General features: G+C 44.6%; 1 protein-coding gene across 1 annotated transcript in view; it reads left to right on the top strand.

Annotated features, from left to right (window-relative positions):
* LRRC72 (leucine rich repeat containing 72) overlaps positions 1-25,097 on the top strand; it is a 61,374-nt gene that overhangs the window by 6,040 nt on the left and 30,237 nt on the right. Inside the window, exons 3-5 of the mRNA XM_082257303.1 lie at positions 6,267-6,336; positions 10,726-10,807; positions 19,907-20,020. Of these exons, the coding sequence (XP_082113429.1) occupies positions 6,267-6,336; positions 10,726-10,807; positions 19,907-20,020 (266 nt within the window). The remainder of the gene's footprint in view (positions 1-6,266; positions 6,337-10,725; positions 10,808-19,906; positions 20,021-25,097) is intronic.

The following is a 25,097-nucleotide window of genomic DNA, read 5'->3' as shown; positions in this document are numbered from 1 at the left end:
GCACTGTTACTGTAAAAATGACACTGGCAGGGAAGGGGTTAATTTTATTGGAGAGGGAGGGTTAATGTATGCCTGGTACTTACTAACGTGTGTGGGGGGGAGGGGACTGAGTGACACAGGGACAGATCGGATGTTCAGCTATGCTGAACACTGCAATCTGACCCTGCCTGTCACTTAGGAGATCCGCCCGCTCTGTTTACACAAGCGGGCGGATCTCCACACTCGATTCCCCGACGATCGGGGAAGAGCAGCGACAATCGCCGCTGCTCCTCCCCTGGCCCGACTCCCGCTGTGACTGAATACGGCGGGAACGAGCCTCCGGCGGCACGCGAGCACCGCCCACAAGGGGAGGAGTCTGGCGACGTAGGCACGTCGCCAGACGATAACGAACCACTTTGCCGCAGTAGAGCTCTAGTGAGCAGACGGCAAGTGGTTAAGGGGGCCGGACTGTGACCAGTGGGAGTAAAAAATGCCCCATCATTGGTATTATTGGGGGAGGGGGGTATTGCCCCATTGTTGATATCATGGGAAGGAAAAGTACCCCATTATTGGTATTAGTGGGAGGAATAGTGCCCCGTCATTGGTATCAGTGGGAAGAAGAGTACCCCATCATTGGTTTTAGTAAAAGGAAGCGTGCCCTATCATTGGTATTAGTGGGAGGAAGAGTGCCCCATTATTGGTATTAGTGGGAGAAAGAGTACCCCATCATTGATATTAGTGAGAGGGATAGGGCCCCATGATTGGTATTAGTGGAAGTTAGAGTGCCCCATGATTGGTATTAGTGGAAGGAAGAGTACCCCATCATTGATATTAGTGAGAGGAATAGTGCCCCATCATTCCCGGGGAAGGTATTGTGAGTGCACTCTTCCTGTTACTGCTGCTTTTGGTTTTCATTTCCTGGACCGGCGGTGTCATCAAGCCGCCACTGGAGGAGCATTGTGAATATTCGGAGGAGTATTACATGCTGGTATACCAATACCGCATATGAGCAGTGGATACTAAAGAGGCCCCATTAGAAGCCCCCACCTGTGAAGGAGGAATATACTATCACCAGCCTGAGTGGTGACTACCTCTAAAACGCCTTTATTGGTGTAATTGGAGGTGAGCGGCCATTGCACCTACTTTAGGATTTTGCTCACTTCTGGTGACACGATCTGGAATCTCACAAAAGTCACTTAAATATTTGTGGAGAATCCCTATAAGTCACATCACTTCTAAGCAATAATTGCACATGGACATTGAATATTTGTGAAGAATCACTACTAGTCACATACTGCGAAGCAATTTTTTCACATGAACTTTATATTTTGCTTTTGTCACCTTATTTTTATTATTGGATATATGGTATTTCTGATGTCATGTCACTGATGTTTTTTTGAGCACTTACTATCAGTGCGTTATTGTTATTTATTGCCTATTTTACTTATCATCATGTCTTGCACAATATCCCATTAGTGGGGAAACGCACATTTTTGTGTCTCAGACAGACAATCCTTAGATCTTTTTTTTAATTTTTGATTGTGGGAATTGCCACATTTTGAACATATATTTATTACTTTGTGTCAAGACACACGTACCTCTTCTAATTTGTGAATTTGCACAATATTTTTTCCATTTTTTCCATTTTATGTGACTTTGCATGTCGCATATCTGGAAACACTTCATCTTAGTCTTATCAAGATACATATTTCATCTATCTGCCATTTGATGCATTTTTGCACAGTCTTTACTACTTGCCACTTTATGCGTTTTTGCACATCATCACTGTGATTCTATTCGATTTTTCACGCTACTATTTGCGATTGTATGTTATATCCAGCCTTAGGAGTCTTCCATGTTGTCTTGGAATCCTACCAGTCTAACTCTATTCATCTTTTTCAACACTGAATGAAACTAGCGCCGATTCATCCCCTCTACCTTCATTATTGTTAGTACCTTGTGATAGTACAGAATTGGCTGCCCGTTTCGTACAGGACCTTTGTCCTAATATTACCCTTAACCCACAGTTTTTCCCACGTCCTATACCTGAGTGGTAGAGCATAGGCTCTCGTTTTAGTGCCCCATCATTGGTAATAGTGAAAGTAAGAGTGCCCCATCATCTGTATTAGTGGGAGAAAGAGTGCCCAATCATTGGTATTAGTGGGAGTAATAGTGCCTCATCATTGGTATTAGTAGGAGGAATAGTGCTCCATCATTGGTGTCAGTGGGAGGCAGAGTGCCCCATCATTGGTATTAGTGGGAGAAATAGGGCCCCATCATTGGTATTAGTGGGAGGAAGATTGCCCCATCATTGGTATTAGTGGGAGGAAGAGTGCCCCATCATTGGTATTAGTGGGAGGAAGAGTGCCCCATCATTGGTATTAGTGGGAGGCAGAGTGCCCCATCATTGGTGTCAGTGGGAGGCAGAGGGCCCCATCATTGGTATTAGTGGGAGGAATAGGGCCCCATCATTGGTATTAGTGAGAGGGATAGGGCCCCATCATTGGTATTAGTGGGAGGAATAGTGTCCCATCATTGGTATTAGTGGGAGGAATAGTGCCCCATCATTGGTATCAGTGGGAGGAATAGTGCCCCATCATTGGTATCCGTGGGAGGAATAGTGCCCCATCATTGGTATCAGTGGAAGGAATAGTGCCCCATCATTGGTATTAGTGGGAGGAATAGTGCCCCATCATTGGTATTAGTGGGAGGAATAGTGTCCCATCATTGGTATTAGTGGGAGGAATAGTGCCCCATCATTGGTATCAGTGGGAGGAATAGTGCCCCATCATTGGTATCCGTGGGAGGAATAGTGCCCCATCATTGGTATCCGTGGGAGGAATAGTGCCCCATCATTGGTATCAGTGGGAGGAATAGTGCCCCATCATTGGTATCAGTGGGAGGAATAGTGCCCCATCATTGGTATTAGTGGGAGGAATAGTGTCCCATCATTGGTATTAGTGGGAGGAATAGTGCCCCATCATTGGTATCAGTGGGAGGAATAGTGCCCCATCATTGGTATCAGTGGGAGGAAGGGTGCCCCATCATTGGCATTAGTGGGAGAAAGAGTGCCCCATCATTGGTGTCAGTGGGAGGCAGAGTGCCCCATCATTGGTATCAGTGGGAGGAATAGTGCCCCATCATTGGTATTAGTGGGAGGAATAGTGCCCCATCATTGGTGTCAGTAATAGGAATAGTGCCCCATCATTGGTATTAGTGGGAAGAAGAGTACCCCATCATTGATGTTAGTGAGAGAAATAGTGCCCAATCATTGGTTTCAGTGAAAGGAACAGTGTCTTATTGTTGGTATCATATCAGTGACAGGAATTATGAATCATCATTGGTGTCAGTGAAATGTGCCTTGTATCATTGTATCTATGGGAGGATTAGTGCCCCAAAGGCCAGATAAAGGTAAGCAAAAGGCCACATCTGGCCTCTGGGCCGCAGTTTGGAGACCACCACCCTAGAGAATAAAATAGTAGCCCTTCCAATTTTTCATGTCACACAAAATTACAGCAAAAAAACACATTAACCACTTGCTGCTAAATCAGGTACCTGTACGTCATTTTGCTTCAAGTGGTTGAAACAAAAAACTGGCGCACGACGGGGAAAGAGCAGTACTAGAGACCTCACAAGTTTCACTAATTGGGCAGGGGGTCAAACCAAAAATGGAGGAAAAATTCAAACAACAAATCCTCAACAGGATAGTTCATAATCTGGATGTCCATATAAAAGGTCCATAAACATATGAAATCCCAGAAACACACTCCGTAGGCAGCTCTTGGGGCAAGTAGAAGATGCTTGGAGCCAACTGAAAAGGAGAACACAGGCGCCACTCTAAGTGCAGAATCGTAAGATTCATTAAAAAAACCAAAAGAACTGTACTCACAAAAGGAGCAGTATACAAAGCATCATTGCGTATGTAGATAATCGCTCCGGTGTTTTGATCAGGATGGCTTGAGCGGTCGCGGTATGCAGGCTGTAATCGGTGGTAGTCCGTACTTTCTGGTCGCGGGGACACTCAGGCCTGAGGAAAGAGCGCATGCTCCGAGAACGCGTTGCCATCGCGCATTACGTCTCCCGGAAGTGACGACGGATCGGCAACAGAGTGTCCCCGCGACCAGGAAGTACGGACTACCACCGATTACAGCCTGCATACCGCGACCGCTCAAGCCATCCTGATCAAAACACCGGAGCGATTATCTACATACGCAATGATGCTTTGTATACTGCTCCCTTTGTGAGTACAGTTCTTTTGGTTCTTTTAATGAATCTCAAGATTCTGCACTTAGAGTGGCGCCTGTATTCTCCTTTTCAGTTGGTTCAAGTGGTTGTACCGGGGAAATGCCTGGTATCATTTTTAGAGCCGATGGTCAGCTTTCTTTTAATAACAACCGATGTGGCTAAGCAGCCGCTCAGCTGTTATTACAAGCAGCTGTACATTACAAGTGATAAACCCCACCCTCCTTCCACTGTCTTCTGCTGCTTCGCCTGGGCTCTCCCATCCCACAAGGAGACCCGAGCGGCCAGCCGGAACAGCTGGCCAGAGACCCAAACAAAGCCGGAATCGGCTTTGATCGAGTCTCGGATGTAGTAACCCGGAAGCGTTGTCACAACATCACTTCCGGATTACTGGGGTCTTAAAGGCGACCGTTTTAAAAATCGAAAAAAAGCCGACCATGGCGTTTTGAATGCCCTAAAGTGCAGAGGAGGGGTTTAGGGTCTTATAAACCCCAGATCGCTCCATTAAGAGTACCTGTCACTGCCTAATAATGCCACAAGGGATGTTTACATTCCTTGTGACAGCAAAGTGTTAAAAAAACAAACAAATAAAAAGTAAAATAAGTAATGCCCCATACACACGTGCAGATTATCTGCAGACTTTTGTCTGCAGACTTACCTTTTCTATGTAGTGCAAGGGCCTGCCGGATTGCATACAAATTGAAAGAGTTTAGATTTGACCTCATATTATATGGTTTTGGTAAGTCTACAGACAAAAGTCTGCAGATAATCTGCACGTGTGTATGGGGCATAAGGGTCCTTTCACACGGCCGCTCCGTGTGAAAGGTCCGCTGCGGGACTTTTTTTTTTCCCACGGAGCGGATGACATTTCTGTCATCCGCTCCATGTGCCCGCATATCATCCCATCCGTTTGCGGATGATATGCGGACATAATGTAAGTATATGGCATTGCGGATGTCAGCGGATGACACCGCTGACATCCGATTTTCCTTCCTTTCCGTTTTTTACACGGATGGAAAAATGGGGTTCTGTTCCATTCGTAAAAACGGAACAGAACTGAAAGGAGGAAAATCGGATGTCAGCGGATGGTATTCCGCTGACATCCGCAGTGCCATTGACTTACATTATGTCCGCAAATCATCCGCAAACGGATGGGATGATTTGCGGACACACGGAGCGGCCGTGTGAAAGGAACCTAAGAAAAAGTTGCGCCCGCAAATGTAAACAGTGTTCAAACCACACATGTGAGGTATTGCAGCGATTGATAGCATGAGAGCAATAATACTAGCTCAAGATCTCCCCTGTAACTCTAAACAGGTAACCTGTAAAACATTTTAAAGCGTAGCCTACGGAGATTTCTAAGTACCGTAGTTTGTAGCCATTTCACGAGCGTGTGCAATTTTAAAGCTTGACATGTTAGGTATCTTTTTACTTGGCATAACGTCATATTTCACATTATACAAAAAAATCCGGCTAACTTTACTGTTTTTTGTATTTTTTCCAAAAAAATTGCGATTGTAAGACCGCTGCGCTGTGACCACCATTTTATTCTCTAGGCTCTATGCTTAAAAAATATATATATATATATTGTTTGGGGGTTCTAGCAAAAAATACCGATAGCAACAATTGTCAGAAAAAGGCCTGGTCTTTAAGTGGTTAAATTTAAAAATGCAATAAATTACCCACATTTTTGGTAAAATATAAAAGATGAGGTTGCACCAAGTAAATAAATACCCAACCAACACGTCAAACCTTAAATTTGCATGCGCCCATTAAATGTTGACAAATTCATTCATGGCACAGTCCTCAGAGATTATATAATAAAACTACTTGTTAAAGATTGACAAAAAAAAAAAAAAAAACCTTGAAATTATATTAACATGTTAAAGTCTAGGCTGCTTTCACACTGCTCCGTGCAAAAAAAAAAAAAAAACATGAGATAAATGTAGTTGTGCTGAATGCAATCATCAGTTTTATAAAGCAGATCAATGCAGAACCCGTATTGAAAAACTAATACATTTTCTCTTTCTTTCATTTTTCCATAGAGGGCTACGAGAAATCACGGATCTGTCAAGGTTTCGTATGTTAAAATATTTGTGGCTTAATCATAACAAGGTACAAATATAATTTAAAAGAAAAATGTAGAAATACAAAGTACTCAAGATTTAAAAAGATCAGCTCCATCCAAAGGGTTCTATTTTGTTTTTGATAGAGTAGGGAAGAGGTAAGAGCCCATTCACACAGGGGCGACACGACTTGCCGGGGCGACCTGTGAAGTCACGGTGCACAGCGTGCACCGCGCCCTTGGCGCGACTTGCACGGACTTCATATCATTGAAGTCAATGCAAGTCGCCTCCAGGTCACCCCAAAATAGTACAGGACCCTTTTTCTAAGTCGGAGCGACTTGTGTCGCTCCTATTAGAACGGGTCCTGTGCTAATCAATGGCAGGCGACCCACCGCGACTTGTCAGCCGACCAAGTCCCCTGACAAGTCGCGCTAGTGTGAATGGGGACTTAAGCCTCTGTCAGGTTTTTATTGGCCACATGGAAAAACTCTAATTACAGCGCCAAACCAAAATCTTTTAAAGCGGTAGTAGACCGCCGAAAACAAACAAAAAAAGCCTGCAAGACAATAGCATACTGTGCTAGTAGTATGCATCTCATACTTGCACATTATGAAATACCTTAGAACAAAGCGCCCACAGCAGGGCCTGGTCACCACTGAGGGAGCTGACATGTTCCCTTAGCGTTTCTTCCGAGTTTGCTGTGAGTGGCCAGAGCCGCGATGCACGCGGGAGCCCTCCATTCCGGCAAGGAGCTCTAAAGTTCCGACACGATATGGCAGACCTTCAGAGCGCATGCACCTCTGGTGTCAGCGGCTGCATGCAGGGTGAATATCTCCTAAACCGTCCTCTCCATAGAGGACAGCGGATCTGACAGCACACAGAGCAGAGACGGAGCTGTCATCCGTCGGGCGCACCGCCCGTGTGAAAGAGGCGTTATGCTTGAGAGGGATGAAAGAGACTGAAGAAACATAAAGAGTCTATTTATTAAAAATTTGCTGTGTGAATGCATTTGCTTAGTTGTCCCAAATAATCCCAGTACTATGTGTATTTCCTTTGATCGTCAACTCCATCTAGTGGCCATAATGTGGTATTTTCCTGCCTGTGGTATTTCTGAAAAATACTGCACAATAGCCACTAAATGCAGCTGACGACCAAGAGGACATATTACAGGGATTACATGTAACGGCTGTGCGAATGCTGAGGCATTTGCGCAGCAGTTTTTTTAACTAGACCCCATGCTAAAAGAAATGATGGTCGGGGACTGGAGACATGCTGCAAAAGACAATGAGAGACTGGAAAATTTTAACCTGAGGCTCATAGAGATCACCGCTATTGCCCCTTCACAATTCAGTGCTCCCACTATAGGCTGCAGAGGTCCAAGGGTTGCACATAAGTACCAAAGGGCTTCATGTGGTCCTCCAGCTGCAGGTTGGGCACCAGGGCTCTTAGTCCGCAAGGGAATAAAACTTAAAGTAGAACTATAGACACAACTTTTTTTTAATTTTGGATAGAGTAAGGGAGGGTTAAAACCCCTGTCAGATTTTTTTTCACCATCTGTGTCCCTTTGCGGAGATTTCCCTTCACTTCCTGTTCCATAGCCAAACAGGAAGTCAGAGGAAATGCCTGCAAATTAAGGTAATCCCTTAGAGACCTTCAGGTCACCAGAACTAGTGTCCCCAATGGAAGATTTCCTTTTTATTACATTTTTAGGGACAACCAAAAATTTGGGATTTTCTTTTACTTTCACTTTCAATGGTAAACAGGACACCTAGAGAGGGTGAATCTCCCTAATGGGGACACAGACAGCAATAAAACAGAATTATCCTCTCCACTCCATCCAAAACTAAAAAAAAAAGGTTTTGCCTTTAGTTATACTTTAACCTGTTATCAACCGCCCGCCGCAGTTTTACTGCGGCAGGCAGCCCCTCCTGCGCGATCTGACGTAGCTCTACGTCGGCCACATGCCTGCAGCTAGGGCAGCGGCAACTCTGATGCATGGGGCCACCCACGATCGTTCCCCGCTGAGAGAGAAGGACGGTCAGATGTTGTAAACACAGCCAACCGTTCTTCTCTCTGGAATGATCAGAGCTTCTGTGATCCTTCTATATAGGATCATAGGTCTGTGTGTTCATTTAAAAAGCCCCACCCCCATACAGTTAGAATCACTCCCCTAGGCTTACATATAACCCCTTGATCACCCACAGTGTTAACCCCTTCCCTGCCAGTGTCATTATTACAGTAACAGTGCATATTTTTTTGCACTGATTACTGTAGTAATGTCACTGGTCCACCCAAAAGTGTCAAAAATGTGAGTTAGGGGTCCGATCTGTCCGCCGCAATGTCGCAGTCCCGCTAAAAATCGCAGATCACCGCCATTACTAGTAAAAAAAAAAAAAAAACCAACAATGACATAAATCTTTACCCTAGTTTGTAGACACGATGGGTTTTGCGCAAACCAATCAAAATACTGTGATTTTTTTTTTTTACCAAAAATATGTAGCAGAAAACAAATTGGCCTAAAATGTTAAAACATTTTGATTTTTTAATTTTTTTTTTTGGGAATATTATATAGCAGAATGTGAAAAATATTATTTTTTTTTCCAGAAATGTTGCTCTTTTTTTTGTTTATAGCCCCAAAATTTAAAAATCGCAGAGGTGATCAAATACCACCAAAAGAAAGCTCTATTTGTGGGAAAAAAAGGACATCAATTTTAATTAGGTACAGTGTCGCACGGCCGTGCAATTGTCCGTTAAAATAACGCTGTGCCGAATCGCAACAAATGGCCTGGTCATTAAGAGGGGAAATCCTTCCGGTCCAGAAGTAGTTAAGGAGTAAAAAACAATCCCACAGCTTCTCCAACAGCGGATGATCCAGCCAGTAACATGCGAAGGAAACAGAGTAGCAGGGCGCATGGAATACAAACTTGTAACACTGTATTAATAAACAATAGTATAATTTACAGGGAAGTAGACTGTATTAGGTTCACAATGCAGAGGATCAATGTTATCAGTATGCCCAGGACTAAGCACAAGACCTGCCAGATGATGGTGATTATTGGCGGTGTCTGTGGCTGCCCTCTATGCACATCCAGAGCTTAAAGGTGTGAGATGGAGTGGGCGACAACATGTTTCGAGGGTTTGTCAAGTCTACAAGCCTAGGCTTGACAAAGGGGACAGAGCCCTCGAAACATGTTGGACAGTAAAAGAAGCAGCACAGGAATGAGCTTATCTCAATGTCACTCTGCTCTCTCCTCCTATTAGCATGCTTCCTGTCAGCACATAAACTGATTGGCTCCTTGTGTTGCTTTTTCCTCTAACACTGCAGCCCTGCTCTACAGAAACTGCAATAAGGTAAATTTCCACTGCTTGCAAAAAAAAAAAAAAATACATTTAATGATGTAATAATGAATAAAAAGCTGCATAATATGTGCCTAGAAGTAAGCTTGCAAGTACAGTAAACACAGTGCATAATAGAGCTGGAGCATCATAGAACTCGACGCGTATCGTGAGAAACATTGCTCACTTCTTCAGGAGTATATGCTTATCAACTGGTCTGAAAAGTACATAGAGTATCAATATCAATTATAAAAATCTGTATATACATCATATTGTCTAATCAAGTATAAAGACATATGAAGGACCCCATGCTGAGAGTACATACTTGCAATTGGATGAAGCCAAATTGAATAGAGTGCCACTGTGATCCAGAGGCGGTGGTAAACGATTATCATGTGATGCAATATTTATATTTTACACACGCTTCAGCAGTATACACGGACATTCAGGGACATCTCTCTTTTTTTTGTCTTTGTTGTTTCCCATCTGTTCTCCATTGGGATGTCTGTCACCCCACGCCTCCAGCTCCCGGACTGTTCCCTTTACCACCGCCTCGGGATCACAGTGGCACTCTATTAATGTTGGCTTCATCCAATTGCAAGTATGTACTCTCAGCATGGGGTCCTTCATATGTCTTTATACTTGATTAGACAATATGATGTATATACAGATTTTTATAATTGATATTGATACTTTATGTACTTTTCAGACCAGTTGATGAGCATATACTCCTGAAGAAGTGAGCAATTTTTCTCACGATACGCGTCGAGTTCTATGATGCTCCAGCTCTATTATGAACTGTGTTTACTGTACTTGCAAGCTTACTTTTATTCATGTATGTACATGTGGTCATATATTATGATTGTTACAGTTTCAATAAATTCATGTATGTTACTACATTATTGCCCCCCCCCCCCCCCTGTGTTCACCTCAATTCAAACTCCCAGGGCATTCTTCTCTCCAGTTTTTGCATTGTTATTAGGGATGGAGGTGTTCACTGATAGTATCGGACCTTTTTATCCCTGTTGTATATGTGGGTAATAGTCCATGATTTTTCCATATCTTCCATGATGTTTATAGCATTGATTCCTTTATGTTTCAGATATCCAGGGTCAAATTTTTAAGCACTAATTTCCGTCTGTCTGAGCTCTACCTCCACCACAATGAACTCTGCGATATAAAAGGTAAAAGCGGAAAAATCTGCTTTGTTTATTTCTTGTTGCACATTTCTCAGTACTGCTGTGCCAGTCCACCTTATAGAATGAAACCAAGAAGATGGTAACCTATGGTTATCATCTGTCCTCGCGGATAGTTCCCATTTTGAAGGCCAACAAACATCCCAGTGATGTCCCCAGTGGTGTAGTTCTCCGCTACAATTTTCAAAAAAAATATGTGAATTAGGTTTCGTTCACACTAGTGGTTGGGGGCAATAAAACTCTGCAGTTGAGCCATGCCCCCCCTCCCCCAATTGCTACCCCCTTAAGCTGCAGGGGCAGCGGCCAAGGATGTTTTTCTTCATGGCCGTGGCAGGATTTAAGCACCCTTTCACTCTTAGTAGGCGTAGCGGCCACATAACACAACCCATTCAAGTGAATGAGGCTGCTCTGCAAGCGCCCCACAACCGCGTGCAAAGCACACTGTTGCGACAGCCTAGCGTAGGGTTTAAGGGGTTAAGCAGGCTGTGATGAAGGGGTAAATGGGCCCCTCTGCAACTGCATGCAATGCACATGGTTGCGTCATGCTAGTGTGACGATCAAGTGCAGGCGGTAAGGAGGCAATACAACGCCTCCTCACCACCTGTCAAATGCTTTCTGAAAAGCAAGATACAAATGTGGATTGCTCTTCAGAGAGCCTTGCAAGTGTGAATGAGCCCTTAGGGCTTATTTGGGCGTGCTTTGAACTTTTAGATACACTGCCTGGCCAAAAAAAAAAGTCGCCACCTGGGATTAACTAAGCAACTAACTAAACTAAGCATGCAGTAACTCTCCTATTGGATAGTTACTGCATGTGCCCAAAGAATGAGGTCAGCTGACCACCTGAATATACTGAATGACCAGGTTATTCCATCAATGGGTTTTTTCTTCACTGATGGCATGGACATATTCTAAGATGACAATGCCAGGATTTATCGGGCTCAAATTGTGAAAAAGTGGTTCAGGGAGCATGAGATATTTTCACACATGGATTGGCCACCACAGAGTCCAGAACTTAAGGCTGGCCATACGTTATACAATTTTCTTACAATTTTCTTGAAATTTACCTTCAACTATGTAGTACAAAGGCTTGCCTAATTGGATACAAGTGATGACGGAATCTCTATTCTCCATTTTGTTCTTTCAACTCAATCTTATTACTAAAACCCTAGACTCAGCTTAATTAAAAAGCCTATCTAAGTAAATTTCCTTGAAAGTTTCCAGGACAGTTCGCTTTGTGGTCAAACTGACCCTTAAAGCAAGTCTGTTTGAAGTAACTAATTATACCTTATCTTAACCCTTAGAACAAGTCTGATGCAATGCCAATTATAACTATGCCTTATTTTAATTAGCTCATATGTAAGTACATGACTTGAAGCACGTAATGGTAAACTATTATTCTTGTATCAGTTCTATATATGATCTCCTAGAAAGGGACTTCGCCTTTTACTTTCTCTATAAAACATTCTTTACTGTCTGAATAAAGCCGAGCATTCTGTGACATCGCACCTGCCGTCTCTATGTGTCATTGAGTGCACCCAGATATCTGAAGGAACTTTGATGCCTAGGGCTGTGCGAGTCTGAATTATTGATACAAATTATATAGTGATGTAAAATAGCTGCGCTCAACCAATCTTATACACTTTAATATTGAGTGCAAATACCAAAATTAACTCTCAAACCATATAATAAATCAATACCAGCTACAGTGTTAAAGTGCAAGTGCCAAAGAATCAAAACTTAAATATGTAACAAAAATAAAATCATAAGAAAAAAACAATATATGCTGGTTGCCAAATGCACATGAGGATATGCCCAAACACTTAGTGATATGTGCAAAAGGGAATTATAAATAAATAATCAAAAAACCTAGGCAATATAGATAGATATATATATATAAAGAAGTGACACAAATGAGCTGATCTAATCAAGTGCAGTTAGGAATACTTAATTAAATAATTCAATCAATGGAAATGTTAAGTCCTGAGGTGCAAAGTGAATGAAAAAGTGCAGTGTGCACATAAGATACAATCAAATAGGAACCATAAAAACAAAATAATCTGTCCAATAACCCCTTCCTATAATTAGAGTCTCTGAAAGATCTTGTGATTGCACTTCTTAAGGTCTCCAACACCTCCACCAAGACACAGGACCACCTGGTGGGCACAAAAATGCTTACCGTAATGAACAGACCCCTTATTCTAGGGCACAGGTGTCAAACACAAGGCCCGCGGGCCGAATGCGGCCCCCTAGGCCATTTCATGTGGCCCTCGCACCTCTCCTGCAGCTGCGGCACTCCCCCTTGTCTCTGCCCCCACCTTGTCTCTAGTCGGCAGGAGAGAGGACAAAACTCCTTTGCCAGATCCTGCACTCCTCTGTGTAGCTGCAGAAAGGCTCATCTTTGCCCAACCCCCCCCCCTTCTCAGCAGTCCACAGCAGAGAGGAGGGCAGAACTCCTGCAGATCCTGCACCTCTCTGCCTTTGCCTCCCCTGGTCTCAGCATTCAGCAGACTCTGGAAGCTGACTCCAGTCCTCCTCTGGTTCTCCTCCAGACCCTGCACATCTTCCCAGATCCACCCACATCTTTTTCCTGGCAGCAGCACAATGTAAGGGGGTGCATTGTGATGTAAGGAAGGGTGGGTGACTCTTGACTTTTGATGGTGGGGGGGTTCTTGAATGCCCATGTAAGGGGGCGTGGGGTGCTCTTGTCAGCTAATCCTACAGATATAACCAGCCCTTTGAGGGCAACCATAATGCTGATGCGGCCCGCAATAAAATTGTGTTTGACACCCCTGTTCTGGGAGGTCAGTTCAGGCTGTAATTCACAAATTGTAGACAGGGTAATCAGCGGGCGAAAACCGGTAGTTCAATATCCAGTAAGTAGCTCCAACCAGTTTGCACCATCCACCTTAGAGTATCCTCAAAGCCAGGAAATGTATCCTGTATTTGTAGTCCTTTAAAGTCCTTGTTCAAAGGTAAGTGTCCTTTCTGGAACAAAACATTGGGATCCAAGTTTTCAGGGATCAGCAGCCATTTGGTGCCTAACACCAATTTCCTGCCTTCCATAGAGTCTGAATAAGTGAAAGTGTTGTTTAGCTCTGACCTCGTATTATGTGGTGTGTGGTAAATCTAACAGAAAATTGGACTAGAAAATTGAACATGTATGGCCAGCCTAACCCCATTGAGGATCTTTGGGATGTGCTGGAGAAGGCTTTGGGCAGGGGTCCGACTCTCCCATCATCAATACAAGATCTTGGTGAAAAATGAATGCAACATTGGATGGAAATAAATCTTGTGACATTACAGAATCTTATTGAAACAATGCCACAGCGAATGCGTGCCGTAACCAAAGCTAAAGGCGGTCCAACTAAATTTTAGAGTGTGACCTTTTTTTTTTTTTGTTTTGTGGTGATTTTTTTTTTGGGCCGGGCAGTGTATCATGAATGCACAATAGCACATCTATTGCGTTAAGACACATTATTGGCATGGTTCTGATGGGTTTGCTTCTCGTTAAATGATGCTTGCGCGATGCCTCTTCTGTGTTGGTTTTCTATTGTCTGCATTCTCTAACTATCCTCTTGGCTAGTAACCCTTTCTAAACACATTTCAAACACGCCGTAAATGCCATAGACGCATTTTGTGATGCATTTGCGGTGTGTTTACATTGGCATGAATAGAGGAGTTTGGGGAGCAGTAAAGCCAGCCAAATCCTGCATGCAGGACAAATTTTGGTGCTACGCAACAAGAATCATCATGAATGGGACCATGTGAACTACACTGTCAGCTGTAATGAACATATTTGGTACAGAGCATTGACAGGCAATCATGAGGCTGTAAAAACAAGGATGAAATGCCTATTCTTGGCGTGCATGTAAACCATATATGGCTGTTTGGTTTTTTTTTTTATCAGCCAGGGAGCTGATGGAAACAAACTGAACAAATTCCATCCCGCTGTGCTTTTGTCTTCCGACTCCTGTTGATCCAAAGTCGGCCAGTTTAGCAGTTTAGTTTGGACTCCTCCGCTATTAGAATACACTGATCAGCGCTGCAGCTGATTGGCTGCAGTGCTGCTCGAACATACGTTTTCCAAGAAGTCCCTACATGAGCAGTCAAACATTAAATCAACTTCTAATGAACAGGAAAGGCCATCGATGGATCGAATTCAGCCAGTCCCAGCTAAACCAGCCAAAATTTTGATCCATCTGTAGCCAGCTTTAGCCTTTTGCATCTGCCAACACAGAGCCAAGGAGGAGTTTAACCACTTGCGGACTGCCCATTGTACATATACTGCGGCAGGGCGGCTGCCCTGTGCCAGATCCACTTCCGGATCTGGGACGCGCACGTGCCACCAGCAACCCACTCCCACTTTGATCACACACAGCGGGAGCCCAGCAGCAGGTACCGCGGACTCGATGTCCGCCGGCTCCCGCCGATTACACAGTACACAAGCAGAACGGCGATCTGCTTGTGTAAACAAGGCAGAATGCCATTCTGTCACAAAGGAAGGTATTGATTCTGTGTTCCTTTACCTTGCTTACAGAATGGATGTAGTCAGTACAGCAGCAGGGTGAGAGGTGGGAAGCAGGGCAGGCATTGATATAGGAAGTTCCATCCTGCACGTCATTGGTTACTAAGACGCCAGCAGTCCCAGCAACCAACTGACATCAAAACAGACAGCACAGAGGGAGCAACCTGAGCCTAGCTGTATGCTATCCTGTCACTGGCTGGATTTGGCCTGCAGGCCATAGATTGGAGGCCCTTGCTCTAGAATAGGTGTGTATATTCAAGTTTATGGTGCCCATTATTATACAGATGACTTGCTGACAAGCCTAAGGACTTGTGTTGATGGGCTTTGGGCTTGTGCCTATAGCATCAAATTGACGTGCTTTTGAGATCATTCAAAAATGACCTCCTTCTGACCTGCTTAAGTGAGTTTTTCATTCCCATAGCCTTATAAAAAAAAACCTGCCTGAAGCTTAAAAAAAAAAAAAGCCAATCGATACAGGCGCTAATGCTGGCTACACACACATACATATAAGATGTACATTACCTTTGTTTCATCAGGGCCGCTGATAAGGCAGTACAGCTGGCTCCCCTGTACAGGGCCCTGGCCCCATCAGTTCAAATGGGGGGCCTGACCAGTTGTACTGCCTTATGGCTCTTGCAGGGGAATTGGTTCTAATATCTGCTTCTTCCACTCACTGTCAGGGCCCCCCTGTGTGCCCCCTCCCCCAGTGCTGCTGGCTGTCCTCCTCCTCCTTTTATAAAGATATAAAACTGTAATTTTTTGTGAAGAATCAACAACAAGTGGGACACAATCATGAAGTGGAACGAAATTTATTGGATATTTCAAACTTTGTTAACAAATAAAAAAGTGAAAAATTGGGCGTGCAAAATTATTCAGCCCCCTTAAGTTAATACTTTGTAGCGCCACCTTTTGCTGCGATTACAGCTGTAAGTCGCTTGGGGTATGTCTCTATCAGTTTTGCACATCGAGAGACTGAAATTTTTGCCCATTCCTCCTTGCAAAACAACTCGAGCTCAGTGAGGTTGGATGGAGAGCGTTTCTGAACAGCAGTTTTCAGTTCTTTCCACAGATTCTCGATTGGATTCAGGTCTGGACTTTGACTTGGCCATTCTAACACCTGGATATGTTTATTTGTGAACCATTCCATTGTAGATTTTGCTTTATGTTTTGGATCATTGTCTTGTTGGAAGACAAATCTCCGTCCCAGTCTCAGGTCTTTTGCAGACTCCATCAGGTTTTCTTCCAGAATGGTCCTGTATTTGGCTACATCCATCTTCCCATCAATTTTAACCATCTTCCCTGTCCCTGCTGAAGAAAAGCAGGCCCAAACCATGATGCTGCCACCACCATGTTTGACAGTGGGGATGGTGTGTTCAGGGTGATGAGCTGTGTTGCTTTTATGCCAAACATAACGTTTTGCATTGTTGCCAAAAAGTTTGATTTTGGTTTCATCTGACCAGAGCACCTTCTTCCACATGTTTGGTGTCTCCCAGGTGGCTTGTGGCAAACTTTAAACGACACTTTTTATGGATATCTTTAAGAAATGTCTTTCTTCTTGCCACTCTTCCATAAAGGCCAGATTTGTGCAGTATACGACTGATTGTTGTCCTATGGACAGAGTCTCCCACCTCAGCTGTAGATCTCTGCAGTACATCCAGAGTGATCATGGGCCTCTTGGCTGCATCTCTGATCAGTCTTCTCCTTGTATGAGCTGAAAGTTTAGAGGGACGGCCAGGTCTTTTGCAGTGGTCTGATACTCCTTCCATTTCAATGTTATCGCTTGCACAGTGCTCCTTGGGATGTTTAAAGCTTGGGAAATCTTTTTGTATCCAAATCCAGCTTTAAGCTTCTCCACAACAGTATCTCGGACCTGCCTGGTGTGTTCCTTGTTCTTCATGATGCTCTCTGCGCTTTAAACGGACCTCTGAGACTATTACAGTGCAGGTGCATTTATACGGAGACTTGATTACACACAGGTGGATTCTATTTATCATCATTAGTCATTTAGGTCAACATTGGATCATTCAGAGATCCTCACTGAACTTCTGGAGAGAGTTTGCTGCACTGAAAGTAAAGGGGCTGAATAATTTTGCACGCCCAATTTTTCAGTTTTTCTATTTAACAAAGTTTGAAATATCCAATAAATTTCATTCCACTTCATGATTGTGTCCCACTTGTTGTTGATTCTTCAAAAAAAATTACAGTTTTATATCTTTATGTTTGAAGCCTGAAATGTGGCAAAAGGTCGCAAAGTTCAAGGGGGCCAAATACTTTCGCAATGCACTGTATTTACATTATATTTTTATTACACGTATACTTCCATTTTTTTTTTTCTATAATATTACTATTTAATGAGCCAGTACACTTTTGATCATTCTGATCATTTTTTAGTTTGCAGGGAACACTATAAATTTAATTCATTAATAATTATTTATTTAAATTTTAATAATTACAATCAAATACATTTTTTCTTGTAAGATGCTTTATTTTGATATAATTCTCTAGGCATTGATTGAAGCATATACGCCGAGATGGGCAAACCCATCTGGACCGATGATCATATATTGTACTTCTCAAGCTATCTGCATCAACCCCTGGGTGACATGACATCAAAACCAATGACCAAACCACACACTGTAAACTAAATTGCATCTCATAAAAAACAAATGGCATTCAACGGTTTCTATATTATTTGTATTATACTTATTTAGAAAAATCCTGTATTTACCTTATATTTTTATTACACATATACTGGTACATTTATTTTTCTATGATATTACTTGCCATTGGGCGGAGCTTGGGCGGTACTTTAAAATGTGGGAGGAGCTTGGGCAGGACTTACTTTAAAATGCGGGAGGAGCTTGGACAGGACTTACTTTAAAATGTGGGAGGAGCTTGAGCAGGACTTACTTTAACCACTTTACCACTGGAGGATTTTACTGTCTTACGTCTGAGCCACTTTTTGCGATTCGGCGCTGTGCGAATTTAACTGACAATTGCGCGGTCGTGCGATGCCGTACCCAAACTAAATTTACGTCCTTTTTTTCCCACAAACAGAGCTTTCTTTTGGTGGTATTTGATCACCTGTGCGATTTTTACTTTTTGTGCTATAAACAAAAAAAGAGCGTTTATTTTGAAAAAATAACAATATTTTTAACATATTTTTTTATATGAAATTCCCCCCCAAAAAAATGTAAAAATCACATTTTTTTTAAATTTTTGGCCAATTTGTTTTCTGCTACCTATGTTTGGTAAAAAAAAAATCAGAATAAGCATATTTTGATTGGTTTGCGCAAAAGTTATTGTGTTTACTAACAAAGGGAAAGATTTCTGTCATTTTTGGTGTTTTTTTTTTAACGCGTAATGGCGGCGATCTGCAATTTTTTTTTTTTTTTTGCGGGACTGCGACATTGCGGCGGACAGATCAGACCCTTGACTGACATTTTTGACACTTTTGGGGGTACCAGTGACATTACTGCAGTAATGAATTTCCCCCCAAAAAAATGTAAAAATCTAATTTTTTTTAACATTTTAGGCCAATTTGTTTTCTGCTACATATTTTTGGTAAAAAAAAAAAAAAAAAAAAAAAATCGCAATAAGGGTATTTTGATTGGTTTGCGCAAAAGTTATTGCATTTACTAACTAAGGGAAAGATTTCGGTCATTTTTGGTGTTTTTTTTTTTTAAACGAGTAATGGCGGCGATCTGCGATTTTTGTTTGTGGGACTGCGACATTGCGGCGGACAGATCGGACCCTTGACTGACATTTTTGACACTTTTGGGGGCACCAGTGACATTACTGCAGTAATCAGTGCTATATATATGCACTGTTACTGTAAAAATGACACTGGCAGGGAAGGGGTTAATTTTATTGGAGAGGGAGGGGTTAATGTATGCCTGGTGCTTACTAACGTGTGAAGGGGGAGGTGACTGAGTGACACAGGGACAGATCGCAGGTTCAGCTATGCTGAACACTGCAATCTGTCACTGTTTGTCACTTAGGAGATCCGCCCGCTCTGTTTACACAAGTGGACGGATCTCCACACTCGATTCCCCGACGATCGGGGAAGAGCGGCGGCGATCGCCGCCGCTCCTTCCCTGGCCCGACTCCCGCTGTGACTGAAAACAGCGGGAGCGAGCCTCCGGCGGCGCGCGCGCGCCCCGCCGAGAGAGGGGAATGTCTGGTGACGTAGACCTACGTCGCCAGACGATAACGAGCCACTGTGCCGCAGTAGCAGCACAGTGAGCAGTGGGGAAGCGGTTAAAATGTGGGAGGGGTTATCAAATTTACCTTCGGGCTGAAGCCCCTGGTCTTTTTACCACCTAGCAACGCCCCTGGCTGTATGTCCCAGCTCAGTATTTCCAGCAATATAGCATTGCCATATTAATATAGTAGCTGTTTCTTTCTGCGGGTATGTCATTTCAGCGGCTCCAGCCTATGTTGGCATCATTTTCCTGCTCCTGGTTGCTCCATGTATTCATTTCATATGATTCCCCCCCCTTGGCAGCCAGCAGGCTCTCTTCATTCAGAGATGTGACCTGTCCCTTCTTATTTATCTCCAGGTTCTCTGAAGCATTTAACCTCATTACACACGCTGATGCTGAACGATAACCGCCTGACCCAGCTGCAGGACACCGTACAAGAGCTGAAACGCATGACCAACCTCCAAGTCCTAAGTAATCGCTGAACGCCTCAACCTGCCAGTTCCATCTCACAATAAACCTAACTGAATAATAGCGGTGAACCAGCACCCAACTGGCTTCCTCCATGTCCTGGATCCATGACAGCTGTCAGTCACTGCAGGATAAAAATGCCTGTGAGAGAAGCTTTAGACGGAAGCTGCCATAGTTCTGGGGCAGTGACATCATACTCAGAGTTCGAGGATCTCTGAACCTATCATACAGTGCCTTGAAAAAGTATTTCTACCCCTTGAAATTTTCCACATTGTGTCATGCTACAACCAAAAACGTAAATGTATTTTATTGGGATTTTATGTGATAAACTGACGCAAAGTGGCACATAATTGTGAAGTTGAAGGAAAATGATAAATGGTTTTCAAAATGTTTTACAAAGAAATATCTGAAAAGTGTGGCGTGCATTTGTATTCACCCCCCTTTACTCTGATACCCCTAACTAAAATCTAGTGGAACCAATTTGCCTTCAAAAGTCACCTAATTAGTAAATAGAGTCCACCTGTGTGTAATTTAAAATCAGTATAAATACAGCTGTTCTGTGAAGCCCTCTGAGGTTTGTTAGAGAACCTTAGGCTGCATTCACATGTCAGCGTATGGATTGCGGGCAGAATCACCGCGATTCCGCCCGCGATCCGGCAATCATTGCAAATCGCGGGACACCTGTGCGTTGCCCGTGATTTGCAATAGCACCCCAAACGCTGAACGATGTTGCCGCGATTTACGCCTGCCGAATCGCGGTAACATTGCGCAAAAAAAATCGTGGGACGCATTACGCTCCAAAGAAGCTCTTGTACTTTTTTGGGCGTAATGCGTCCCGCGATTTTTTTTTTGCGCGATGTTAAAACGATTCGGCAGGTGTAATTTGCGGCAACATCGCACAGCGTTTGGGGTGCTATTGCAAATCACGGGCAACGCACAGGCGTCCGGCGATTTGCAATGATTGCCGGATCGCAGGCGGAATCATACGCGATCCATACGCTGACATGTGAATGCAGCCTTAGTGAACAAACAGCATCATGAAGGCCAAGGAACACACCAGACAGGTCAGGGATAAAGTTGTGGAGAAGTTTGAAGCAGGGTTAGGTTATAAAAAAATATCCCGAGCTTTGAACATCTCACGGAGCGCTGTTCAATCCATCATCCGAAAATGGAAAGAGTATGGCACAACTGCAAACCTACCAAGACATGGCCGTCCACCTAAACTGACCGGCCGGGCAAGGAGAGCATTCATCAGAGAAGCAGCCAAGAGGCCCATGGTAACTCTAGAGGAGCTGCAGAGATCCACAGCTCAGGTGGGAGAATCTGTCCACAGGACAACTATCAGTCGTGCGCTCCACAAATCTGGCCTTTATGGAAGAGTGACAAGAAGAAAGCCATTGTTGAAAGAAAGCCATAAGAAGTCCTGTTTGCAGTTTGCGAGAAGCCATGTGGGGGACACAGCAAAACAAGTTTTAAGGTGCAAAGCACCAGTTCCCTGCGCTCAGAGAGGTGTAGCTTCTAGTCCACCTCATTAAGGTCTTTCCACTGTTTCTGGAGCTGTGGATGCGACAACCCAGGAAAAAATGCTGCGGCCTTGCTGCCCTTTACACGACCAGGGAAGTCTGGAAATACTGTAAACAACAAACAAACACAGGGGCGCACAGGCCTAGTGCATTATCCTTTGGTTGGTTTATTAAAAATAAGAAGATTAAAAATACTCACAAACGAGTTTCTTGGTTAAAAGCATATCATGTAAGGAACGCAGTCCTCAGTAGTATGATCCGAGGGTAAGTTATCCCTTGAGTTAGTAGTGGCTAACGCGTTTCGAGGGTTAGCCTCTTCCTCAGAGCCTCCACCCTCGGATCATACTACGGGGGACACAGCAAACATGTGGAAGGTGCTCTGGTCAGATGAGACCAAAATTGAATTTTTTGGCCAAAAAGCAAAACGCTATGTGTGGGGAAAACTAACACTGCACATCACCCTGAACACACCATTCACACTGTGAAACATGGTGGTGGCAGCATCATGTTGTGGGAATGCTTTTCTTCAGCAGGGACAAGGAAAACCTGTTAGAGTCTTCAAAAGACTTGAGACTAGGGCGGAGGTTCCCCTTCCAGCAGGACAACAACCCTAAAAATACAGCCAGAGCTACAATGGAATGAATTAGTTCAAAGCATATTCATGTGTTAGAATGGCCCAGTAAAAGTCCAGACCTAAATACAATTGAGAATCTGTGGCAAGACTTGAAAATGGCTGTACACAGACGCTCTCCATCCAATCTGACAGAGCTTGAGCAAAGAAGAATGGGAAAAAATCTCTATCTCTAGATGTGCAAAGCTGGTAGAGACATCCCCAAAAAGACTTGTAGGTGTAATTGCAGGGAAAGGCGGTTCTACAAAGTATTGACTCAGGGCGGCTGAATACAAATGTGCACCGCACTTTTCACATATTTATTTGTAAAAAAATAAATTGAAAACCATTTATCTTTTCCCTTCAACTTCACAATTATGTGCCACTTTGTGTCGGTCTATCACAAAAAAACCCAATAAAATACATTTACATTTACGGTTGTAACATGACAAAATGTGGAAAATATCAAGGGGTATGAATACTTTTTCAAAGCACTATAAGTCATACTCCTAAGAGAGAGAGAGGGAGTGGATAAGGGAGGGTGAGAGGGGGATGGGAGAGAGAAAGGGGGAGGGTGGTGGGAGAGAGGGGGGATGAGAGAGAGAGAGAGAGAGGGGGGGGCGAGAGAGGGGGGTGAGGGAGAGAGGAGAGGTTGAAGAGAGAGGGGAGGTGGGTGAGATTGGGGGATAAGAGAGGGGGGTGAGAGAGAGAGGAGAGGTGGAAGAGAGAGAGGGGAGGTGGGTGAGGGGAGGGTGAGAAAAGGGGGTGCGACAGAGGGAGAGGGGGGATGGGAGACAGAGGAGGAGGGGGGGTGGGAGGAAGGGGGTGAGAGAGGGGAGTTGTGAGAGAGAAGGGGTGGGAGGGAGAGAAAAGAGAGAGAGGAGAGTGGGAGAGAGTGAGGGGGGGGAGGGCGGGAGAGAGAGGAGGGGGGTGGAAGAGAGAGGGAGAAGGGGGGGAGAGATGTAGAGGGGGTAGTGGGAGAGAGAGGGAGGAGGGGTATGAGAGAAAAGAAGAGAAGGGGGTAGGAGAGAAGGGGGGTGGGAGACCCTAGCCCTGCCTGCAGTCCCTCCTGTGCCCCCCTGTCTGTGGCTAGGTGTGTGTGATGCACCTACCTCCCGCCCATCCTCGTCCTCTGGGCCCTCGGTCAGCCTGTCTTCCTGTTGATGTCCCAGCTGGGAGCAGAGAGGAGGTTTGAGAAGGAGCGCAGGCTCTGGGAGGCACCAGGGATGCTGCGCCCGCTGCTGCTCAGGACAGGGTGGCGCCATGGCAGTGGAGGTGATCTCCCCCCTGGGCTCTCAGTTCTAGCCAGCCTCCTCGCAGATTTTGCCACGTTGCCCTTCACCCCGCCGTCACCGGACTGGCGGGAGTCTTTGGGCCCAACGAGCACTAGGCGCGGAGGAGGTGGAAGTTAAATCCTCCTCCACTTTGAATTATGGGCAGGGCCAGGGAGTCACGGCCGTGGCGTCACTGGTTGGTAGACGCCAGGCGGCTCTAGCAACCAGTGTTCAATAGAGTCTCAGGTGGAGGCGGGGGTGGCTTTTTTTGCCTCCCTCCTGCAAAGTGCCGCCTTAGGCCTGGGCCTTATTGGCCTAGGCCAAAATACAGCACTGTGTGTCTCTCTATATATGTGTGTGTCTGTAAATATGTGTGTGTCTGTGTAAATCCAGGAAGTGAACAGGCAGCAGCTTCAGCTGCCCACAGTTAAAATGGCTGCAGCCAGACTTAGTAGAGGGAGATTTCTGCAGGATATTTGGCAAGTACAGAATCGCAGTAATTATAAAATAATATGCAAAGTGGTTGGAGGGAAGCTTCAGAATGGCAAAGATGTTTTTATTACAAATTATGTGAGCAGACTGCAGTTCCTCCTTTAAATAAAGCAAAATAAAGTAAATTAGAATTAAAATAATAAATTAAATTTGATCAATAATAAAGAAAAAGTGATGACAGATATTGTTGCACATACAGTATTTGGGAAAATCAACTTTCTCTTTCATTCATTGACAGACACATCGCTCCATAAATCATAACTACTGGGTTATATTGCCTCCTCCATGGGTAGGACTAGGCAGAACAAAAACACCTGGCTACGCCCATGGGCCGTCCTCAGCTAGGTATATAGGTGGTGGGAGGTAATCCGTTTTAAACTCTCTAGTCAGGAGTAAGGACCTAGGTTACCGGCTGGGATCTCTGGTCCTAGCAATTTTTTCTCCTTCCTTACATCTTTTTTGTTTTTTCTCTCGGAACATCTACAATCAAGTGCCGGGCTGGATAATCTAGATGCAGTGGTCCCCCCAGCCAGTGACTGCGTGCAGATCGCAGCTGCGCGCTAAGTCGGCCGAGACATAGCCTCACAGACAGAGACCGGCCCGCGAGTTAAACATCTCGCAGGGTCGAATACAACCTGGCTTTGGTCTGAGTCCCAGCGGTCCCTTGGCCGTCAGCTCCCGTACTTCAGTGGCAAGGATTCTGTCTGGAGCATTACAGCACCATAGAAGGGTAAGTACAATCCCCCCTCTCCCCTTCTGGCGTTTTTTTGGGGTGGACGTGGGTAACCTCCAGGTTCCCTCCTCCCATCCTAAATCCCTCAGTGAGCTGGGCTTCCCTCACTCACTTCCCCCCCCCCCCCCGTCTGGACCTGGAGTCTGGTGGGGGTCCCAGGGCAGAGAATGCAGCGGAGACCCCTGGGGTCTCCCCTGTTATCCCCACTCTGTAAGGGTCCTAGGATAGTGTGTGTCCTGCCCTGGTAGTCTGGAGGGGTCCCAGTGTAGAAGACCCCTAGGTGCATGCCCTACTGTTTGCAGTGTGGGTATAGTGCAGGGGGGTCCCAGTGCAGAGTGCGCAGCAGAGTCTCCCCTAACCTTCGGAGGGGGATCCCCCTACATTCAGAGGGGGATCCCCTTGCAGAGGGCGCAGGGAATAACCTGGCAGCGTGCTTCAGCGTTTGTAG

This window comes from Pelophylax lessonae (assembly GCF_965119305.1).
Source record: "Pelophylax lessonae genome assembly, chromosome: 5".
Taxonomy (NCBI): domain Eukaryota; kingdom Metazoa; phylum Chordata; class Amphibia; order Anura; family Ranidae; genus Pelophylax; species Pelophylax lessonae.
The sequence above is the reverse complement of the archived record's forward strand: the minus strand, read 5'-3'. Positions and strand labels throughout refer to the sequence as shown.